This window comes from Chenopodium album, chromosome 12, assembly GCF_948465745.1.
Source record: "Chenopodium album chromosome 12, dcCheAlbu1.1, whole genome shotgun sequence".
Taxonomy (NCBI): Eukaryota; Viridiplantae; Streptophyta; class Magnoliopsida; order Caryophyllales; family Amaranthaceae; genus Chenopodium; species Chenopodium album.
Genome location: NC_137845.1, coordinates 9,601,751 through 9,624,233, shown reverse-complemented (window position 1 = coordinate 9,624,233; position 22,483 = coordinate 9,601,751). Strand labels below are relative to the sequence as shown.

The window sequence follows — 22,483 nt, the reverse complement described above, 5'->3', positions numbered from 1 at the left end:
GGAGTTATTGTCCTTAAGTCCTTTTATACATCCGGTTACATATAACATATACATATACATACAACCAGGTGTATCTTCAACGATACGTACTAATGTACTATTTACATATCAAGCTGTTTTACAACATAAAATAATCAAGCTTGGAGCAACAAATGAAGTGTGGATTTCTTCTGAATATGGTAGTCTGAAAGTGTTCTTCCAAATGCTTTCCGGCGTTGTTGATCGGGTGATCAGATGCCTTCATTGTCTTGAATCAAGAAAATTTGCTATTTTAATGCAACTATGTTATGGATCGGAGATATATATTGAAGATGGTATGTTGGACAAAGAAAAGGATTTGGGTTTTTGGATTTATATTGGAGGGATTTTGTAAATTGATAAGATTAATTGGGTTTGGAATTAGATTCTGGAAGTTCGAAGGAATTTTTGTGAGTGCCATTTGAGTATGTGGGGTGCAGCTTTGATTGAATTGGATTCGATATGGTATGGTGTACAATATTCTTGTATTATCAATGGTTCTTCATTACTTCTTCGTACAATAGGTTCAGATCAGGTCAATTCAGTTTGGATTACATTAGAATTGTCGTATGTTAGACTTTAATTTGAGATATTCTCGTATGTGCTCTCTTACTCTCTACAATTGTTGAATTGAATACAGTTTATAGTACATGATATGTAAAATATATATGTGACTCAATCTATTGATTCTACTCTAATAAAAGCTAACTTTGTATATTGATTTTAGTCTAATAATATAAAGTCGATTTAATTCTAATAGCGAGAGAGTGACATTTGATATCACAACAAAAGGCTGAAGACTAGTCTAGCAAGCTACAGGGAACTAATCCTTAAACTTTTGTAAGCAATAAAAAAGCTATTAAGGTGTATGGGGTGTCGGCCAACATTCTATTAAAAATAAAAAACTACCGTTCAGAATACAATGAAATTTTTTTTTCTATCCTTAAAATATACTTCGAACTTCTTTGGAGTAATTTATAGACCTTATGACCGAGTAAAAAAAATAAAATTGATAGAACTCATGAACTATTTTCGAAATAATACTAGTATGGCATTTATGTTTGTACTACGTATATTTGTTAACTACGGAGTACTAACAAATTAAGTAAAAGAGTTTACAAATCTATGTTAAACTAATTCTTACTCATTATAATTTATTAATTTGAAATTTTGAATATAGTGACTCTAAAAAGCAACTTTAGTGTTGAATAATAAATATTTTGAAAATTTTTCAAAACGATTAAGGATCAAAAAAAAAAAAAAAAAAAAGAAAAAAAAAGAAAAAAAAAAAGAAAAAGAAAATCCTATCACCAATATCAGCTTATGGTTGCTATAAAGTCAAACTTTGTAATTTGTTTCTAATTACAATTTGGGGCATTGTTGAGGGCCTTGAGGCACACAATTAGTCAAAGTTTTGGTTTTTTTTTTCTTGATTTCTAAATTATTGAGGTTTTAAGGCGTAAACTCATTTATAAAGTCTTTTAAAGCGTCGTTCACTTCACCTTATTTTTGTTGAAATAAAATTATTTTAACTGAAACAAAATTATATTTGCTGAACTTAAATTATTTTTACTGAACTTAAATTAATTTTACTGAACTGAAATTATTTTTGATGAAATGAAATTATTTTTACTTATTTTCTATTATAATTCTTCTTTAAGAAAACTGAATTTTACTGAACTGAACTTATTTTTACTGAACTGAAATTAATTTTACTGAACTGAACTTATTTTTGCTGAACTGAAATTAATTTTACTGAACTGAACTTATTTTTGCTGAACTAAAATTATTTTTACTTAATATTATTTTTTTAAGATGAAATGAACAGGGCCTAATTCCCAAAAGTCTATTATAGCCCAAAAATGTCCAAGAAACCAAATACAAAGTATTTGTATTTCTTAAACAAAATCATAGTATTTCTCCCTTTTCTCTAGGCCGAAAGTAGTGTAACTTCATCGGAAATCAGATTATTTTCGACCTTTTTTCTTTAATTTAATTTAGGTTTTGCTTGGTTTTGTTCTCTAATTTGAATTCATATAGGTTTAGGGTTTGTCATCAAAATTAAGATCAGAACATCAGTGAAATTTGCAGAGGTCTCTAGATAGAAAGATGTGAAGACATCGAAAATCACGCTTCGCGTCAAACTTGAAGCGGTGGAGTGTGAGCTATACCAAATATGCAAATATAGTTATGATTTTGATTGTAAAAGTTACATTATTTTCTCTAACTATGTGGTTTACAGTACATATCAATGGTATTATTATAAATGTTGTATGACTATTCATTAATGATATTAATTTCTTCCCTTTAAAAAAAACGTTCTTGTATTTGTTAGCACTTAGCAAGCAGCCAAGCAGTGATAGTTTGGCCGTTTAGGTGGATACCATTAGGATTTTAAATGGCATAGCTTTGGCCCACGAAATAAAGGTTCACTATGTTTTAGTACAACCACTAATTCTGCTCACCTAGTCCAACATCTAGGTTTATTATTGGTGCTAAAATCAACAAATTACGGAGTACTTGGTAATAAAATATGGCTAATAGGAAATGCCTTACGATTATTATACTGTAATATTGTATCTTTTACTAGAATTTGTCGAAGCTTGAAGAGAATCAAGTCAATCAACGATGTAGTCCACCTTAAATTATCTTCATGTCTCACACCCTTGTTTGAGATGGAGCTAGAAGTCTAGCCATCTGTTGTATTTATCTCTACTTGGGACAATGAACTAATTTATTAGTAAAACAATGATTAACAATATGAATGCAATCAACATCAAACGGTTAGTTTCCTTGTATGTAACACCGGATGCATATTGGTTGTCTATGTAACAATAAAATTAACATCCAATCCGCAAATATCAAACCATAAAAACCGTAAGGATTAAAGTACAATCAGGTTCTTTTTACTTACCTGTAAAAAAAAATAAAAACAATATGATTAGCATCTAAGTGCTAGGCCATTTCTCCGATCCATGCCAATAATCCAATGGCTACAACCAACAACTTGGCATGAAAAGTTAAGGGTATACCGATCTTATGGATAAAACATGTTGAATTGAGAATCTCTCATGTGATCACAAATTGAAGAATACCAACTCCGACAAGTAGACCTTGAAAAAAATCAGCAGTCTTATCAGATATCAATGTGAACCAATCAAGAATCAATTGGTTGTGTTTACCACCATCCACATATTTTTAACTAAGATATCAAATAATGTAATCGTTTGAAAGTACAAAAAGTCGTATTCATTACTATTTAATTTTGAATTCTGTTTAATTTATTTATGAATGCGGGTCCAACATGAACGTTCTAAATCATTGAATATCAAATTACTTTCAATATGCGAGCTGTCATCTTATACTCCTTAGTTTACACTAGTAATAGTATATAGATGCCATCTTTTTCAATCAATAATATTATTATTGTTATTATCTATTAATTATGTCGTCTCTCATTAAAATTATACCCCAATATCACAAGGCCTGCGATTGTAAGTTTGTAACTAGAGGTGTAGATTAGGTCGGATTAATTTTAAAATTGTGTCTAAATTATTGGATCCACGCGAGTCGAAATTTGAATCAGATATTTTCAGATCGATTTTAAATCAAGTTGGATGTAGTGTGATTTTGACACCTCTATACAATTAATATTTTTTGTACAAAAATAAGATAAAATTAAATACACACATACACTTCTTTCAAAAAAAAATAAAAAAATACACACATACACTAATAATCTACTTACTCCGTTCTTTTTTACTTGACCTGTTACATTCATCACGTTTGTCAATGCAAAACTTTAACCATCAATAATTCTAATTCTACATAAGTAAATATTTTGAAAGTTATATATTATGATAATACTTATTGGGACAATTCTAACAAGATCTCACTGCATATGAATATGTTTTTCCTTATATATAATTCAAAAAATATGGCCAAAGAAAGGTTAATGAATTATGTAAATTAAAAGTCAAAGCGTATCAAATAAAAAAAAAACGTGGAGAAAGTACTGTACCCAAACAATAAAAGAGGCACGGGTGCGTCAAATTATATCACATTCCAAACTCAAATTATTAGTCAAATATTCTAGAACTTGCTTAAATAATAAAATAGTAAGTTAGAGTGTTTGTTATGGTGATTATTTGCCGACCATTTTTCATTATCTTGGAGAGAAACTTGGATTTTCTCCTTTTCATTTGGTGTTTGTTACAATGATGTGTAATTTCAATTATTTGTGTCTTCAATTGTCATTTATCAATATGTAAAATTCATAAACATTTTATTTATATATATAATTATAAATTGAAAAGTAGACATTATATGACTATATTTTTCCACAAATATAATGTACTTGTATTATACAAATTCTAAGTAGAGATAGTGAAAAAGTTAAACTATTGCAATTAAAACATGGAAGAAGTATTTTTAGTTCATTTTGATAAAACTTTGGTAGTTATATGATGGCAAAAGCTAATCTACACCCAAACGTTAGATAAGATGACTAAAAGTATAAATAAAAATTAATTACACCAATTGACACGTGATTTTAACATGTATTCCAAATTTTATAGTACCATTTTAGAAAGTATTTTAAATAGTTATCTAATGCATCGAGGTTGCTCGTTAGCAAGATTCTTACATATATGATTTACTGAACTCCTCTTTCCATAGGCAAAGACCAACCAAACAAAGGTTAACTTTGATGAATAAAAACAGGGCAATAAAGTAGAGTATGTGAATAGTTATAAACAGGGAAATAAAGAGTATAACTTCAAAAAAAAAAGGTAGTATTTAATATGAATATAGTGGCGAAAAAAATGTTAGTAGAGCATTGAAAAAAGTAGGAGAGAGAACAGTGATGAAATTTTTTTAATCATTGGTAGGATTAAAAATTGACAACAAAAAATGCTAGTGATAAATTGATAATATGAAAATGGGTAGAGAGAGAATAACAAAGTATTCTTTTTCTCGCTTTTGTTAATGCCCTAAAATGATACAAGCAATGTAATTAATAATACGAGTATCACTATAATAATGATAATACCCTAAATATTTGAGATTTGGATTTAGTTTCCATGATTAGGTCCAATCATACTACCATAATAATAAAATAATGATAATAGTTACGAAAGTATTATTTTAATATATTGGTGATAGAGAACCACCTTGCCAATAACCCCTATAAATAATTCCAAATTAAATAAAGAAAAATAAACTTGTAAACATGATTATGGCTCTTATACAATTCCTAGAGAAACTCCCAATCAATTTCCTATCTTTAATCCTCTTCTTAAGTTTCTTAATCATCCTCTACAAATGGTTATATTCAACTAATTATAATCATGCTACCAACAAATTAAACAAACCACCCTCCCCACCAAAACTCCCTATCCTAGGAAACTTGCACGAACTTGGTAAACTACCTCATCACTCCTTAAGATCCTTATCACAGCAATATGGAGACCTCATGCTCCTTCACATCGGCAGCAAGCCGACACTCGTGGCGTCTTCAGCCGGTGCAGCCAGGGAGATAATGAAGACTCATGACATAACATTTGCAAATAGACCAAATTTAAAAGTTGCTAGGAAAATCATGTATGATGGTAAGGGCATAGCCTTTGCTAGCTATGGAGAGTACTGGAGGCAAATGAAGAGTATGTGCGTGCTTCATATGCTTAGTAACACGAAAGTCCGGTCTTTTCGACGTGTTAGGGAGGAAGAGGCTCAAGTAATGGTGAAAAAGATTAGTAGTATGAGATTATTACAAGAAGTCAACTTAAGTGATGTATTAATTGGTTTAACAAATGATGTAATATGCAGGGCAGCTTTTGGAAGGAAATATACAGGGGAAAAAGGTTGTGAAAATATTAAGGAGTTGTTAGGTGATTTTTCTGAGGCATTAGGAACGTTTTGTATGGAAGATTTCGTGCCGTGGTTGAGTTGGATTGATTGTTTGAGAGGTGTAAATCGTAAGGCAGATAAAGTTGCATTTGTTCTTGATGAGTTTATTGAAAAGATTGTTCAAGAACATATTGATCAACAAAATTTACAGACTGATGAAACAGATGAAGGTGATAAAGGAGAGAAATTGCAGGATTTTGTTGATATTTTGCTTGAAATTCAAAGAGAGAATTCAACTGTGCTTACTAAAGAGAGTGTTAAAGCCATTCTATTGGTAAGATTACTAGCTAGTTCTTTTTGCCTCTTTTGGTTAAAATTTTACAAAAATAAAAAGTTATTATTGATTGTTTAGACGGCCAAGTAAAACCATCGGAAAAAAAAAATACTTCCTCCGTTTTTTTATTATTGCACCATAGGGGTTGAGTACAAATATTTTGATAGTGGAAAAAAGTAAGAGAGAGAAAGGTAAAAATACAAAATTGCTCATGTGATATATTGATAAATTAAAAAGTAAGTGTGAAAAAGCAAGGATATGTTGGGTATTTGTAGTGTGAACACAAATAATTTTTTTCCTAAAGAGAAAATGATGCAATATTTGTGAAACTTCCTAAAAAGGCAAGTGGTGCAATAATAAAATAAGGGAGGAAGTATATTGTTTAAAACAATTTAGGTACTCATATTGTACACATACAGTTTCAAGATTAAACTTTGACCGATAATTTTACTCGTAATTGTTATAAATTGTGATATTACTTAAGAAAATAGACTCATAGAGATATTACACATGATAAAATTTTGTAATTTTATTAGCATATTTTTATTAAATTATAGAGGCCAAAAGTAAGGATCTTTTGCTAAAATTAAATGTCTTATTTACTAAAATTATGTATTTCTAAACAATTAATTCATCAATTATAAACCATTAATGTAAAAATCTAATTCATCTGATGCATTGCAGGATATGCTTTCTGCGGCAACAGACACAACATACACGCTGCTAGAATGGGCAATGGCAGAGTTACTAAAGCATCCTCGAGCAATGAAACAACTGCAAGACGAAGTGAGGGGATGTATCAGCCGCAGTGGCAAGAAAGGAGTCGACGAGGATGAAGTGAAGAACATGAAGTACTTAAAAGCAGTAATCAAAGAGACTCTAAGGCTACACCCTCCACTTCCTCTGCTTGTGTTTCGCGAATCATCTCAAGATGTTAAGGTCAATGGTTATGACATTGCAGCCGGGACACAGGTCTTCATCAATGCTTGGACAATCCAAAGAGACTCGGCTTCTTGGGAAGAAGCTGAAGAGTTTCTTCCAGAGAGGTTCTTGAATTCTTCAGTAGACTTCAGAGGACAAGACTTCGAATTCATCCCGTTTGGTGCAGGTAGACGAAGTTGTCCTGGGATTTCGTTTGGAGTAGTTGATGCAGAGCTTGTACTAGCAACTCTTGCTTATGAGTTTGATTGGAAGTTGCCTGAAGGCCATGCTTTTAACTTGTTTGAGGGTTTGGGTGTTACAATTCGCAAGCGCGATCCTATTGTGGTCATTCCAATTCCTTATTCAAGCAAGTATTAACATACAAGTATTAGGCTCAAATCGCTCATTAATGATAGAGCCAAGATATCAAATTTATCTTTCCCTGTATACATTAAGTCAATTTCATAAGACCTTAATAATTTGGTAATTAAGTTATTATATAATTAACTACTACTTTATTGACTTTTCTTTACAAACATGACGCAGGAGATTGAATGTGCTAGTGTTGGATTAGTGAAGGACTGAAGGTGTCTTTTTGAATTTGGTAAAATCAGCATTTTGCATGCCTAGGTTTATAATTTATTATTATTTTTTTTTTCTAAAGACCACATTATTATATGGAATACTCCGCCTCTAATAGTTTTTTTAGGTTTAAAACCTTACAACTATTTGCTATTTGAAATAATTCAATTTACCTCCATCCCGAAATAATTGACACGGTCAATCATAACACACATATAGACACACTAACACTAGTATATTGTATTCCGTATCTAAATTTTTGCTCAATTGATAATTTTTGGGTATAATTGTTATAATTTGGTGTTAATGTAGTAAGATTATATTATTAAACACCAAATTATAACAATTGAATATAAATAAATTATTCATTGATAAGACGATTCTAACAAGTGCCTACAAGACTGTATTTATTTTTATGTATAAATTACAAGACAATTTTGTAATGGCCACATTAATTTTGATCATAACCATCCATTTTCTAGTATTAAATCTACTACATTGTCCATTCATTGACTGAGCTATATACAAGTATCTTTTTTTACCATGAAAAATACTTTATTACCCTTTCCTCTTTCACTTTCCCCTTGCCCTCCCCTTCTTAATCATAACATCGCACTACAGTTTCATTTATGTTCTTTTTATAAGTAAAAAAACCTAATTGGCAGATTTAAATTCCCACTTTTTTTTTTTTTTTAACGAAAAGTAATAATATCATTAAATAAAATTCATACGGCATCTACAATAATAAAAATCTGTAAATCTCAGATTCAGAGAAAATATCATAACTTTTACAATCAAAATCACAACTAATTTGCATATTTGGCATAGCTCATACTTCACCGCTTCAAGCTTGACGTGAGCAATGATTTTCAATGTTTTTGCATCTTTCCAAGTTGAGACCTTTACAATATGCGCTGATGTTTTAATCGACCAGTTGATGACAAATCCCAGACCCATAGGAATCCAAATCACCTTCCCAATTCTTATAAGAACCCTAAAAATAAAATTCTCATCCATGAATGAGAATCAAAATCCCAGAAAATTGGGAAAAACCCAGAAAATTAGGACAGACTCTCACAGATGGAGAGAACAAACCAAAACAAAAAACTAAATTGAATTAAAGAAAAAAGGTCGGAAATAATCTAATTTCCGAAGAAATTAGACTATTTCCGGCCTAAACAGCCAAGAAAACTAAAACCCTGGAAGAGAGAGAAGAGAGAAAAAAGAAAAAGTCTTCTAGATTTAAATTCCTACTTAATTGCCACAATTAAGGACGACGGGATGTTTCCAAATCATAGACTCTGCAATGCTTATATGTTATGGCGAATAAAAAAAATAAAAAAAAAATCATAAAATTAAGTTATATATTGCTGAAAGTTTGGAATTGTTAAATATGTTATTTGGATTTTTTTTCTTTCTTAATTTTATCATTTGTGATGGAGATTGATTAGCCCATGACTTCATGAGTAAATCTATGAAGGTTTTTGATTGTTACGTTGTTCAGTTTGCAATGTTTTCAGTGATAGAAGGCGTCATGGTGAGTAAAAAGTGAGATTGGAGAATTGATATTTAATTCATAATTGTTTTTCATTTTCCCTTTGGTCCAATATATAAGTGGTTGAGATTATTTTTATGGAATTTAATGATTTAGATTAAAAGTAGTTACTGTGACTACAATTTCAATGTAGCTATTGAATAATCAACATTAGTAGATGTTAGAATGAGAGACAAAAAAAAAAAGACAAATGCGATCATGTTTTACGAGATTGTAGTGGGACATGGACAGAGGCATAATTAATGTATGTACGTACGTCAAATACCGGTGTATGGTGTAGGATCTTTAGATTAGGTAGGTTTGGCCGTTTGGGGCTCTATAAAAAAAATTAAAAAAAAAAATAATAATAAAAAAAAAGGAATCCTCCTTCATTATGAGATGTACACAAAACCTTAATTATAAGCAACAATCAATTTACACATTTAGAAAGAGAAAAATGAAAAAATGGATGATAATTATAATGTTGGTCTCTATAGTGTTATTGGTGGCTAACACTACTAGAGTTTGCTAATCCCCTTGTCCACCGAGACCCCTTGTGAGCTAATCCCCTGAAACTTGTGCTCATTGGAGAGTTTGCTTAAGCTTTCCTCTATTCGCTCCATTTGTTATTGTTTCGCAGGGTCATTGACTTGAAAGGCAAGGGTCTTCATCATCTCGGTCAGACTAGCAAGGTTTTTCCTAAGCTCATCAACTTCTTATTGGGTTGCCATTAATATGAACTTTTTTTTTTGTTTCTGATGGGCTTATCGAAGAGTAGAACTTGAACAAAGGTGTTGTCCTTGATTAATCGTCCTTCTCTTCTTGACCAAGTACTGTAGATACTTTTTGTTAATCATTTGACTCAAACTCTATTCAACATGCATGGATGAGAAAAGAGTGTAGTGAGGTGAATGATGTATGAAGGGAGCATATATGATGAAGGAATGTGAATGTATAAAGTGTTTAAGAAAGAAAGTGTGAGATATGCATGGAAAGGTGATGTAGATGGAGAGATATGGAAAAAATAGGAATAGAGTGGACCCTAACTCAAATGACGGAAAAAGTGACTCATGCATGGACCTAAGACATGGTCATGGTGTAACATATATATAGTGTGTGCTTTAGAAGTAAGTAAAAGTGACATGATTTGACTCTCGTGTAAGACCATGGGACTATGTGTTTAGACTCAATTTAGGACCCAATACGGTTTATATCATTAATAAATTGATAAAAAAGACTCGGCGTGAGGACTCAGGCAGAAAACTGGACCATCGCTAAAACGACAGAACTGTCGCGATGCGCCAGCTCTGTCGTGGCGCGCCATTTCTGACCAAACTTTGGTATCATTACTGAAACGTCAGTCTGGGTCTGTTTCCAGTGTTCTAGCTTAGAGGGAAAATCCTATAGACGTAATAAGTTAGGTTCGATCAATTTATTTAAACTTTAAAAACTCATATTAATTGGTTAATTGATTAAGCAAAATCCTTTAGTCATCAATCAATTTATTTAAACTCAAACACAAGTCAAACAAACGGTTAGAGTAAATATGCACAAACAAAAGATGCACAAGTAATCAAGTAAGCACAATATGATGCAACGAGTTTGCAACCTAACCATGGCTCTATTTCTCTAAATTTCAAGGATAATGATTAGTCAAAGAGGGTCCATGGTTATGAGTCCGGATGCACCGCGCGGAAGCCTTACCTTTGGAAGGGTTGGCGCGTGTGGATGGGACCCCGCAAGTTAAACTTGCTTCCACGATTTGGTGAATTCACAAACTTGGATGTATCCTTCGTTGCCATGAGCGTTTGATTGGATAGATGAAGCGTGAATTCCTAGAGGGTTATTACCATATGTAGAACACATATGGGTTTAGAAAAGTGAGAAAACTCAATCAGGAAGTAGAATCGAGCAAACAGTATTAGAATTGGGCGAAACAAGAAGGTAGATTTCTAGCTCGGTATTAGAAGAACATAGCGCGAGACAACAGAGTCTGTCGCGAGACGATGACTCTGTCGCCACGCGAAATTCTATCGCACAGCGACGACATCGTTTTTCTCAGCGCCAGTTCCTACATGCCTCAGCAGCTTTCTGTTCTTAGAATTTTCCAGTTTTTCGCAACGTTATTTCGATCCTAGTTGTGAAAGATATTTCCCAAATTTCCTACGTGTAACAATCCTATGTTTTTGACGCAATACGGATGGTCTATCCAATGCGGACCTTTTTATGCATATGCCAATAATGTTAATCAAAATTACGCACATGAATATTTAGAACGTTTCGAGTCTCATCCACTCATTCTAAATTATTGCCAAAATAAATTTTAGGAATTAAACTAGAAATCCTCCCCAGTGGTGTCGCCAAATACTGAAGGGAATATTTCAAGCATCCTACACTTGAGCGCGACTGTGATCATACACTTAAGCATGATGGCGTCCAAAGGGAAGGAAGCTAGAGCAAAAGAGTCGCCAACAAGTTTTATGAATTTGTAAACCGTTCACAGGGTGAAGGTTACACCCCTTCACGATCCATGAGATCGCTAACTCCATTGTGGTCTGGAACCATGATTGGATATTCGAGGATGAAGGTACAAATCCAACCTAAAAGAGATTGAATCTGCCCTAAAAATAGGCCTCTACTTTATTCTTCTCATATTCATGTGCGCTTTCTGACTAACATACAATCAATAGAGTAATCCTAAATCTGTTTAATCTATGTTGGTTGAATATTAATGCACAAACAAATCTATTATTGGTGATCACTTGAATTAAAATCATATTAGCCTAAACAAGATTATTAATTATCTTATTAAGCGTGATTACAAGTACAAATTCCCTTTAATCCTGCAAGAGAGGGCGTGATCAAGCAATAACAATAATAATATCAAGCAACATATAAATATATTGATACAACAAATCATCATCATCATAATAACAATCTCAATAAAGCATAATAATATTAGCAAGATCTTAAGCATGATACTAACAAGATTAATAACAAATCCTAGCATGTCACTAAACAATAAAGATCAAAACTTTAGCCCTAACATGATACTAACATGATAGAAGAAATAGGAAACAACCTAAGCATGATACTAGAAAGCAATAAAAGCATCGTAACATGATACTAGGAATTAAAATAATCTAAGCATGATTTCTATATCAAAAGAATAATTAAGCAATTAAATTACTTACTTCGATGTTTCGTATCTCTTTCTATCAAAAGAATACACACGTTAGTAAGTTCAAGGAAAATATTAAATCAAACAATTAATTTAAAGAATTAAATTAGGGATTTGGGACCAAACCCTCAGAAATTATCAACCTTTCACGTATAAGGCGAAGGCAACTTTGAACTTGGCTAGGTGTGTCTAGAACTCGTGAATGCGGAATTTTATTTGAAAAGGGAAAGGCTAGAAAAGCTATTAGCTTAAGAGAGAAGAGAATAGAATTAGATGATTGATTGTGAATGATGAAAAACAAGGAAATACGACCCTATTTATAGAGAAAATAGCCCGAAAACGATCAGAAAAAGACCGAATCCTATTAGGAGTAAAATTGCCTCTGTCGTAGAACGACAGAGTCCAGCGCGATGCGACAGGCTCGTCGTTCAGCGCCAGCTTTATCGCTCCACGCTGATTCACGCGTTTTCTAAAAACTTGTACGGAATCCTTAATCTAATTAAATTCGATTAACAACATCCATGCTTATCTTTGAAAATCAGATTTTATCTCTTTAGAACACTTGTTTTAATCCAAATAAAATTCTTTATTTTTCATAAGAGATATAATTATTAATCTTAATCCTATTAGAACTCAAAACAACCTTCTAGATTATCCTAGAAGATTAAAATTAATCCTAATAAATTTAGAAATATTAATTAATGGGCCCTCCACTAGATCATTGGGCCATAAAACCATTTCAAGCTCAATTTAGTATTTTGGCCATAACTTCCTCATTATTCATCGGAATTGGGCTTATAATATATCGTTGAAAAGCTCTTTTCGAGCCCAATCCAACTACACCATTATTGGACCCTTATCATGGACCAAACTAAATTAAACTGGACATTTTCAATAAATAGAGTACATTTTTAAAAACAGAAAGAAGAGTTATTTTATTAAAAACAACCGCATCACAAGACTTTTCACACTTCCACTTCGTTCGATAATCAAATGATGTGAAAGGTAATCATCACTGGGTTTAGTTTTTGGGGAGACACAATTAGGTGTCTACACCTACAAAGTGTCCATGGTGCATGGATATACATGCACATGGTGCCCAACCTAGGGGTGAGTATGGGACAGGTACCCGTACCGTTAGTACTAACGGTTCGGGTACCCGATAACCAATATCATTAAAAGTGATATCCATAAACCGAACCGATAAGTTCGGATACTCGGACTTCGGGTACCCTGATTTTCGGATCGGTTATCGGGTACCCAATAAGGTATCTAATAGTGATAATTAAACTTAATAAATTAGTTATTATGATATCTTTTAACACTAATTAACAAAAATACCACATGATCTTGATCAAAGTATTAATAATATTACTAATCATTGATATTATATAGTGATTATGAAGTAAAGTAAAAGTTTAAATATTAGAAAAATAGATTTAAGTAGGAAAAAAAAAAAAAAAATGCTTATCGGATCGTAACGGGTAACCGTAAATTTTAAAATGATACCCAATAACCATACCCGTTAACAAATTATCGGAACGAGTACCCGAATCATTATGGTTATCAGATCGGGTATCCTAATTTTCGGAACGGTAACGGAACGGGTTTTCGGTTTTTCAGATAGTTTTGCTCAGCCCTAGCCCAACCCTTGGATATCAATGTGGTTTATTAAGCCCGTGTTGCCCCGGCTACACATGCACCGCAAATTTTAAAGGTCAGTGCGTCAGAGCATAAAAGATATTGCCCGTATGGATTTGGATTTGGATTTGGATTCGGATTCGAATGTGCACGGCCGTTCTGTACAGTGTTTTAATGTGTGATGGTGGATTGTCTTTGTTTATACTTCCTCCATTTCTATTTATTTGTTTTCGTGTTTTATTTTTAAAGAGTTTATATGTTTTTGTATGGTTTGCTTATATTGTGCTTTGTGCTATTTGTTTAAGTACCAACTATTTTCTAATTAAATAAATAATGGCCGTGTTTTATTAATTGTCTGTCCTATTATATTTTTTTAATTTTGTCTAAACATATTTATAAATCATTTCCACTCCGTCCTGTATCTTTGCTCAATGACGATGAATGTACGCCTATTTTTAAAATCAAGTACTTCATATAAGAATTCTTAATTAAGTATAACCAGACCATCCTCAAAAATAAAATATAATTTAGAAGAATTAAACTCCAATAAAGAGATCTGATCGATGACGAGTTTTTTCCCAAGTTTTAAAACAAGGTGTTTTATTGAATGACATTGACTATTGAGTACAGTTAGTTCTTAATTAGCTCGATTGAAATCAAGTCAAAAGTATTTAGTTTAGCCATCGTAAAGAATAAATCACTTAAATATGTCCAAATATCACATCAATTTCTTGCATTTATAAAGACTTTTTGCATCATCTAACACCAAAAAAATCCAAATATGGCATAAATTATATTTTTCCCCGTCAATTTTTTTTTAGGAAAAATTGATGTTTATAATCCTAACTCTGTTCCATTTTTTTTATAAACTCAACTTTGGATTATTTTAAAATAATCGCAATTTTAGGCGGTGGTTTTCATTCTCCAATCCCAATGACCGGTTGAATCAATAATTGTTTCGTACAGGCGGGTATACCATCCACATAGTACACCCAGAAGAACATTACCCTATGAATAAAAGAATATACCAATACTAGTAAATAAAAGAACATTACATATAAAATAAAATAATATTACCTATTAGGCTATTACTAAAGAACATAATGACATTACAAAAAAAACGTGATAAAAAGTTTACTAAAATTTCATGAAAAATTACACATTAACAGAAAAAAAATCTTTACCAAATATATTATTTTACCAAAAATGGTTTTCTCTATCCAAAAATTCATTTTTCCATAATAATTTTAGTTTCACTCTCTAAAATTATTTTCAACTAAAAATAATTCAAGATTTAATAAATTTTAAATTTCAAAATATATAACATATATTTTTTTTTTTGGTGTTTCACCCGGTTCACCATTTGAGCTAATCCGGATTCGAGATCAGTTCTGGGTGGTTAGGTTCCAGTTTCCTCCTAATTGTTGTTGCGGGAAATCGAACATAGGTCCTCCTTTCGAAGTGTAGTCTCAATCACCACTACACTAACATCCAATTGGTTATATAACATATATTAAAAGAACATAAGTTATAATGTGAAGAATATATATAATTCATACCCAAAGAACACATTGATCAAATTCAAAAACATACGATAATAAAAATAAAATAAAATAATATGATATGATATATGATTATAAAAAAAATAGAATTTGTGCATCACTCGTCACCTCAAAGAATATATGAGCCAAATTCAAAGAACATAATTTGGATTATTGAAAACCAAAAAAACATGTTTAATCAACATACATATTATGGTATGCATGTTATTCGTATAAAAGAATATATTATCAAACATATATAGGTATATATATTCTTTGTCAAATATAAGGATGTTCTTTGCCAAACAATAATACAGTATGTTTTTTCCGCCTTTTGGGTGCACCATGAGCATGGTGCACCCTAGTGTACAGTCCTATTTTCACAGATGGGTATATTTTTTTTTAATGACACACGTATTGCAAGTTAATTGGTTAAAAAAAATTTAAAATATAAAAAAATTCTCACCCAGCCAAACCCCAACCCCCCCCCCCAAACGAACCGGCCACCTGCCCAGCACAACCCCCATCCCATCGACCCGCTGTCCCTCCCCTGCCCTTGGCATCGCCCCTCCCGGTTGGTCGCTTCCCTTTAAACCACCACCCCCTTCCCGGAACCCCCACGCAACCACCCAAAAAACCCCTCCTCCACTCCAAAAACCAATACGAGTATCTTTTTAATATATACTCTCTTCATCCTTTTATTAAAGTCTCATTTCTCTTTATTATGTGAGTAATAAATGTTAAAAAATGAGACTCTAATAAAAGAACGGAAGGAGTATTTAACAGTAAGTAAATATAGATTAAAAAATATAATTGAACATATCTAGTAAATTTATAGGATATTATGATTGAACATATGTAGTTTGATTCTACCGAGATCATAAGTAATAGGATTGTGAAACTAAGTTAAATAAAGTACGGAGTATGTCTTAAGGATCAAATTTGTACATTGATGAACATAGTGTTTTTTTTTAAGGAGAATGAACATGCTTTAGTTAAATGAACAAAACTAGAGGAAGTAGTAAATATATCAGATTCAAAATTAGAAGTAGTAAAAATATAATTTTACTCAGGTAGATAAATGATTTAGGGCTTGTTTTGATTGACTGAATTGAGTTGAGCTGAACTGAAATGAACTTATTGGAGCTGAACTGAATTGAACTGAACTGAATATTTTATGAGAGAAGGAAATTAAGAACTAAACTGAACTTATTGTAGCTGAACTGAATTGAACTGAAAATAATCTGAAAAGAACAGACCCTTGGTACCAGAAGAAAAAGATACTCGGGTAGATAAATGAATTAGTACAAGAAGAAAAAGACAAATGCGATCATGTTTCACGAGTCTGTATGGCCTTGTGGGTGTGGGTGTGGGTGTGGCCATGCGGGTGTGCTTCGGTGCTTGTCATTGACGAGTCGATGTCAGTATGTCACCTTTACTGCGACAACCGACATAACATACACGCTGCTAGAATGGGCAGTGGCGGAGCTAATAAGCATCCTTGCTCGAGCAATATAATGAAACAATTGCAAGACGAAGTGAGGGGATGTATCAGCCATCGTGGCAAGAAAGGAGTCGACGAGGATGAAGTGAAGAACATGAAGTAGTTAAAAGCAGTAATCAAAGAGACACTAAGGCTACACCCTCCACTTCCTCTGCTTGTGTTTCGCGAGTCATCTCAAGATGTTAAGGTCAATGGTTATGACATTGAAGCCGGGATACAAGTCATCATCAATACTTGGACAATCCAAAGAGACTCGGCTTCATGGGAAGAAGCCGAGGAGTTTCTTCCAGAGAGGTTCTTGAATTCTTCAGTAGATTTCAGAGGGCAAGGCTTCGAATTCATCCCGTTTGGTGCAGGTAGACGAAGTTGTCCTGGGATTTCGTTTGGAGTAGTTGATGCAGAGCTTGTACTAGCAACTCTTGCTTACGAGTTTGATTGGAAGTTGCCTAAAGGCCATGCTTTTAACTTGGTTGAGGGTGAGGATGTTAGAATTTGCAAGCGCGATCCTATTGTGGTCATTCCAATTCCTTATTCAAGCAAGTATTAACTTACAAGTATTCGGCTCAAATTGCTCAATAATAGAGCCAATATATCATATTTACCTTTCCCTGTATACATTAAGGTCATGTTCACATTTACTGAACTAAGTTGAATTGAACTGAACTGATTGGAGCTGAACTGAACTGACCTGAACTGAACTAATTAAAGCTGAACTAAACTGAAATGAATATTTTATGAGAGAAGGAAATTAGGAGCTTAACTGAACTGATTAGAGCTGAACTGAACTGAACTGATTAGAGATGAACTGAACTGAACTGAACTGATTAGAGATGAACTGAATTGAAATTAAGCTGAAGTGAACAGGCCCTAAGTCCATTTCATAAGACCTTAATAATTTGGTAATTGAGTTATTACACAATTAACTACTACTTGATTAACTTTCCTTTACAAATATGATGCAGGAGATTGAATGTGCTGGTGTTAGATTAGTGAAGGTATCTTTTTGAATTTGATAAGATCAACCATTTATATTCCTAGGTAAATTTTTATTTTTATTTTTTATTTATTTTTTATTTATTTTTTATTTTTTTGCTTCTAAAAACCACATTATTATGGAATACTCCATCTCTAATAGTTCTTTAGGTTTAAAATCTTACAACTATTTGCTATCAATAACTATATACTAAAAGACACACCAACAATAACACGTGTCATCTCCTGGTGTGTCCTTTAGGTTTTTTTTTTTTTTTTTTGAAAAAAAATTTATTTAAGAAACAAATTAAATCTTTCTACATATAAGTAAAAATTGCATACAACTTAAAACAAAAGATTTAGATACAACTTTTTTTTTTGGAAAAATATTTGATATAACTTTCTACAAAAATCATATTGACACTATAACTTAAGCAAAAAAAAATAAAAATAAAAAATATTCTTAACATAATTTGTGACATATGACGAAGACATATTATGTACTACATATGTTTATTACAACAAGATTATATATTATTTTCTTGATTTTTTTGTAAAATTATGTAATAGAAGCTACAAGCTTAAGTAATGAAATACGAATATCAAATCAACAAATGATACTTTTGTCATTTCTTTAAATAATTTATGATTAAAATTTCAATCAATTATACTCTACGGATACTTCAATAAGATTTGCCAAAAAATACACATATTGATTATTCTTAGTGTGATATTTTCTTGTCATTTTCATTGTTTATTAGCATTCAATTGATATGAATATAACACACGAAAGTCAAAAAATTTAATAGTGTTAATTTTAAAAATATTTATTGAAAATTACCTAACCTAGTTTGAAATAATTCTACCTCCATTTCGAAATAATTGACCATAGACACACTAGCACTAGTATATTGTACCATCCGTGTCTAAATTTTTGCACCATTCATATTTTTTGGATCAAACTTTAAAACCTTTGACTATATATATTAATCTATAAGTGATAAACCTTTGACCATACATATTAATCTATAGGTTATGTTTTGTCCTTAATTATATAAATGATTGCAACTAATTTATGAGGAGGTGGTGTTCAAATCTTGGACTATTATTTCTCTACTTAGCCTGTCAATTTGTTGAATTTATGTAGCTATTAAACTAAAAGTCTGTTCCGATTTATTGAAAACAACCGAACTGAATCGAATTGATTGGAGCTGAATTGAACTGAATAGAGCTGAAATAAATTGTTTATAAGAAAATAAAATTAAGAACTTAAGTTAACTTAAACTAAGCTAACAAAACAGGCCCTAAAACCAAAATAGATAGGTGGACTTACTACATATATAGATATTTATGTGCACCACTAGTATTTGGAATTTCTACATGGGCCAATTTATTAATGGGTCAGTTATAATTTTCTTCGGACTATTAGGACTTTAGTAATATGTAGTATTATTTTGGGCTTCACTAACCACAGAACATCAGCATTAATAGAATAGCTGTAAATAAAATGCTGTATTACTTTATTTTTGATCTGGTAACTTGCTGGTTTTTTTCTGGTTTTTTTTTTTTTTTTTTTTGAAACTATGGTAACTTGCTGGTATTGTAATATAAGTATCATTAGACAATTACCGAACCATTACTCGATTTTTAAAATTATTGGTAATCAATAACTTAATACTAAAACAAACTCCGGGAGTGACACGTGTCACATCCTGGTACTGTTTTTTCCCTCTAAAACTCTCCTTCCCTTTTCAACTTTTTGTTTTTGGTTAATATTTGATTCCATAATAATATCATTTCAAATCTTTTATATTATCTTTATGACAACTATATATTCCTTTTTATTTGATGTTCATAATTTCAATAACTTAATACTAAAACAGACACCGGGAGTGACACGTGTCACATCCTGGTGCTGTTTTTTCGCTCCAAAACTCCCCTTCCCTTCTCAACTTTTTTTTTGTTAATATTTGATTCTATAATAATATCATTTCAAATCTTTTATATTATCTTTATGACAACTATATATTCCTTTTTATATGGTGTTCATAATTATTCTATATATATACATTTACCTAAATATTTATTTCAACTTCTTTCAAAAAAAAAAAAAAAATCTCAACTCCTTTTTAACTATATTTCAAATGGAGTATTATTATATTTTGCCAAAAAAGTTATAATAAATTGATTCATATAATAGATGTTAAAGAAAATACTTTAAAACATCACTTTTTTTTTTTTTTTCCAAATACCTCTAGCTAATATTTTATTTTAATTTCAATTCAATATAACTATATATTCAAGTTAATTACAATTTTGTTTATGAAATTATACTACTATACGTACATATTATCACAAGCTGATATACTGCTGTAAAATAAATGTTGTGGTTAACAAATGATTTTTTAGATATAAAGGTGATATATTATTTGTAATTTTGAATATGTTTGCACTTTTGCTAATAATTTTAGTGGAGATTTTAGTTTATTGTTCGATTGATTTTTTATATTTATTAAAAATGCATTTATAAATAAGTATTCACTAATATGACCACTAGACCTGATCAAGCCCCGCCTGAAAAATTCTCAGGTTCGAGCAGACTAAAAAAATCCATTTTTTAGATAATTTGTTGCTTTGCCTATTTATATATTATGACATTATAATTTATATATATTTGATTTGTATGTCTTATCAAATTTTATTTGTTGGATATAATTAATTTTCTCAAAAAAAAAATTAGACTTACCGTGCATGGCACGAGCCTTAAGCTAGTTTAACAATTATAAAAGTGTCCACAAAAATGTGTATAACAATAACAATAAAACAATAAAAATGAGAGTGAGGGATAGCTCAAGTGGTTAGAGCTCCCTTCCCGATTCCAAGAAATATTGAGATCGATTCTCATCATCCGCCCTGGTGGCTATCTAAAGACCAAAAAAAAAACAATAAACTTCTTATGCAAGTTAATAATTCTATAAAAATCTAAAAAGGGGGGGGGGGGGAAGAGAAAAGAATAAATTAGAGTTTAAGTGGGAAAGTTCTATCCAAAAAAAAGAGAGAAAAAGAATGAAGTATTATGTAATTTGTATTATGTAAATTTACAGGTAATTGAATGAGTTTGGTAGTAGGGTTTTTTTTTTTTTTTTTTTTTTTTTTTTTTTTTTTTTAACAAAAAAAGAAGTATAACAATTATAAAAATATGGCCAAATTTTGTAAGTTTAACACTTTAAAAAAAAAAAACACAGAAGGAGTAGCAAGCTATGTAGGGCCTTGTTCATTTCACATTGTTCAGTAAACTATCTTAGTAAAGATAATTTCAAATCAATAAAAATAATAAGTTCAGTTAAAATCAGTAACACATTGTTTGGATGGGAGGAAATGAAGCGAATGGAAATGTGGGCATATCACCTTATTTTCCCTCATCTTTTAATAAACACTATGTAATGCCCTACATTTTTAGCATATTTTATATAAATAATTTAGAACCTTTTGACTTATAAGGTTATAACACCACAAAATTGTCAAAAAATTGATTATAACACCACAAAATCTAAAATTTCACACATGCTTATATGTAGTTAGCCACATGGTGTGGCCACTTCATATAATCGCATATAAGGAATTAATTAAATAATAAGGGGCCACGGTGATGAACAAATGAGTTACCTCAACGTATGTAGGTTACTTAAATGAGAAAAAGGGGTTACTCTCTTATAAAAGTGGAATTATTCTTCATATTTTTAAAACAAAAGAATAGGGGTTACTCTATGAACAAATAGGGTTACTCATTTTTAAATTACTTGATTTTACTCGTATAATGAATTTGAGTTATCTTTATGAACAACATGGGGTACTCTTATGAAAAAATAAGGTTACTCATACATATAAATGAAGATTACTCTTATAAATACATTGTGGCCACACCGTGTGGTTAGCCACATACAAGAATTACCCCTAAAACTTTTAATATAACATCACAAAAACAAAAATCAAAAAATTGGATTTCACCACCACTTAACAGATTTTTGGATGGAATCTGTTAAGTAGAATTCAAAAATTCGAACAACTTGGCCAAGTGCTTAATTTTTTTTTTTTTTTTTTTTGGTGCTCACGAGGGGAACGGCCCCAAAGGAAAAACAAAAAAAAAAAAAAAACAAAACTACGGGGGAATAAAATGTGGCATAACCACACCTACTACATCATCATGTAAAATTCTCCCTAAAGCCAGAGGGGGGGACTTGAGTCAACTCTATAGAGTTGTTCTGATTGACTCTATGGTTAGCTAGCCAATCTGCAACTCTATTAGCTTCTCTGTAAATATGGTGCACTTGAACCTGCCACTTATCATCATCGAGCATCTGCTTGCATTTTGATATAATATGAGTGGCTTCCCCAACATTCGTTTGAT

General features: G+C 31.4%; 2 protein-coding genes across 2 annotated transcripts; both read left to right on the top strand.

Annotated features, from left to right (window-relative positions):
• Positions 1-5,238: 5,238 nt before the first annotated feature.
• On the top strand, positions 5,239-7,607 carry LOC145571904 (cytochrome P450 736A117-like). Its single transcript, XM_081630931.1, has 2 exons — positions 5,239-6,199; positions 6,884-7,607. The coding sequence occupies exons 1-2, from the start codon at positions 5,249-5,251 to the stop codon at positions 7,496-7,498; spliced, it is 1,566 nt and encodes a 521-aa protein (XP_081487057.1). The 5' UTR covers positions 5,239-5,248; the 3' UTR covers positions 7,499-7,607.
• A 1,569-nt stretch (positions 7,608-9,176) lies between these two features.
• Positions 9,177-17,650, top strand: LOC145570811 (cytochrome P450 71A14-like). Its single transcript, XM_081629945.1, has 4 exons — positions 9,177-9,239; positions 9,734-9,792; positions 9,877-9,928; positions 17,207-17,650. Exons 1-4 carry the CDS (start codon positions 9,177-9,179, stop codon positions 17,648-17,650), a joined length of 618 nt encoding a protein of 205 aa, XP_081486071.1.
• The last annotated feature ends 4,833 nt before the right edge of the window (positions 17,651-22,483 follow it).

Excerpts from the sequence above, each read along its gene's own strand:
- LOC145571904 (XM_081630931.1), top strand. The coding sequence starts at position 5,249 with ATGATTATGGCTCTTATACAATTCCTAGAGAAACTCCCAATCAATTTC. Across the intron at positions 6,200-6,883 it reads GTGTTAAAGCCATTCTATTG|GATATGCTTTCTGCGGCAAC; the intron begins GTAAGATTACTA and ends GATGCATTGCAG.
- LOC145570811 (XM_081629945.1), top strand. The coding sequence starts at position 9,177 with ATGAAGGTTTTTGATTGTTACGTTGTTCAGTTTGCAATGTTTTCAGTG. Across the intron at positions 9,793-9,876 it reads CTTGTCCACCGAGACCCCTT|GGTCATTGACTTGAAAGGCA; the intron begins GTGAGCTAATCC and ends ATTGTTTCGCAG. Across the intron at positions 9,929-17,206 it reads ATCTCGGTCAGACTAGCAAG|TTAAAAGCAGTAATCAAAGA; the intron begins GTTTTTCCTAAG and ends AACATGAAGTAG.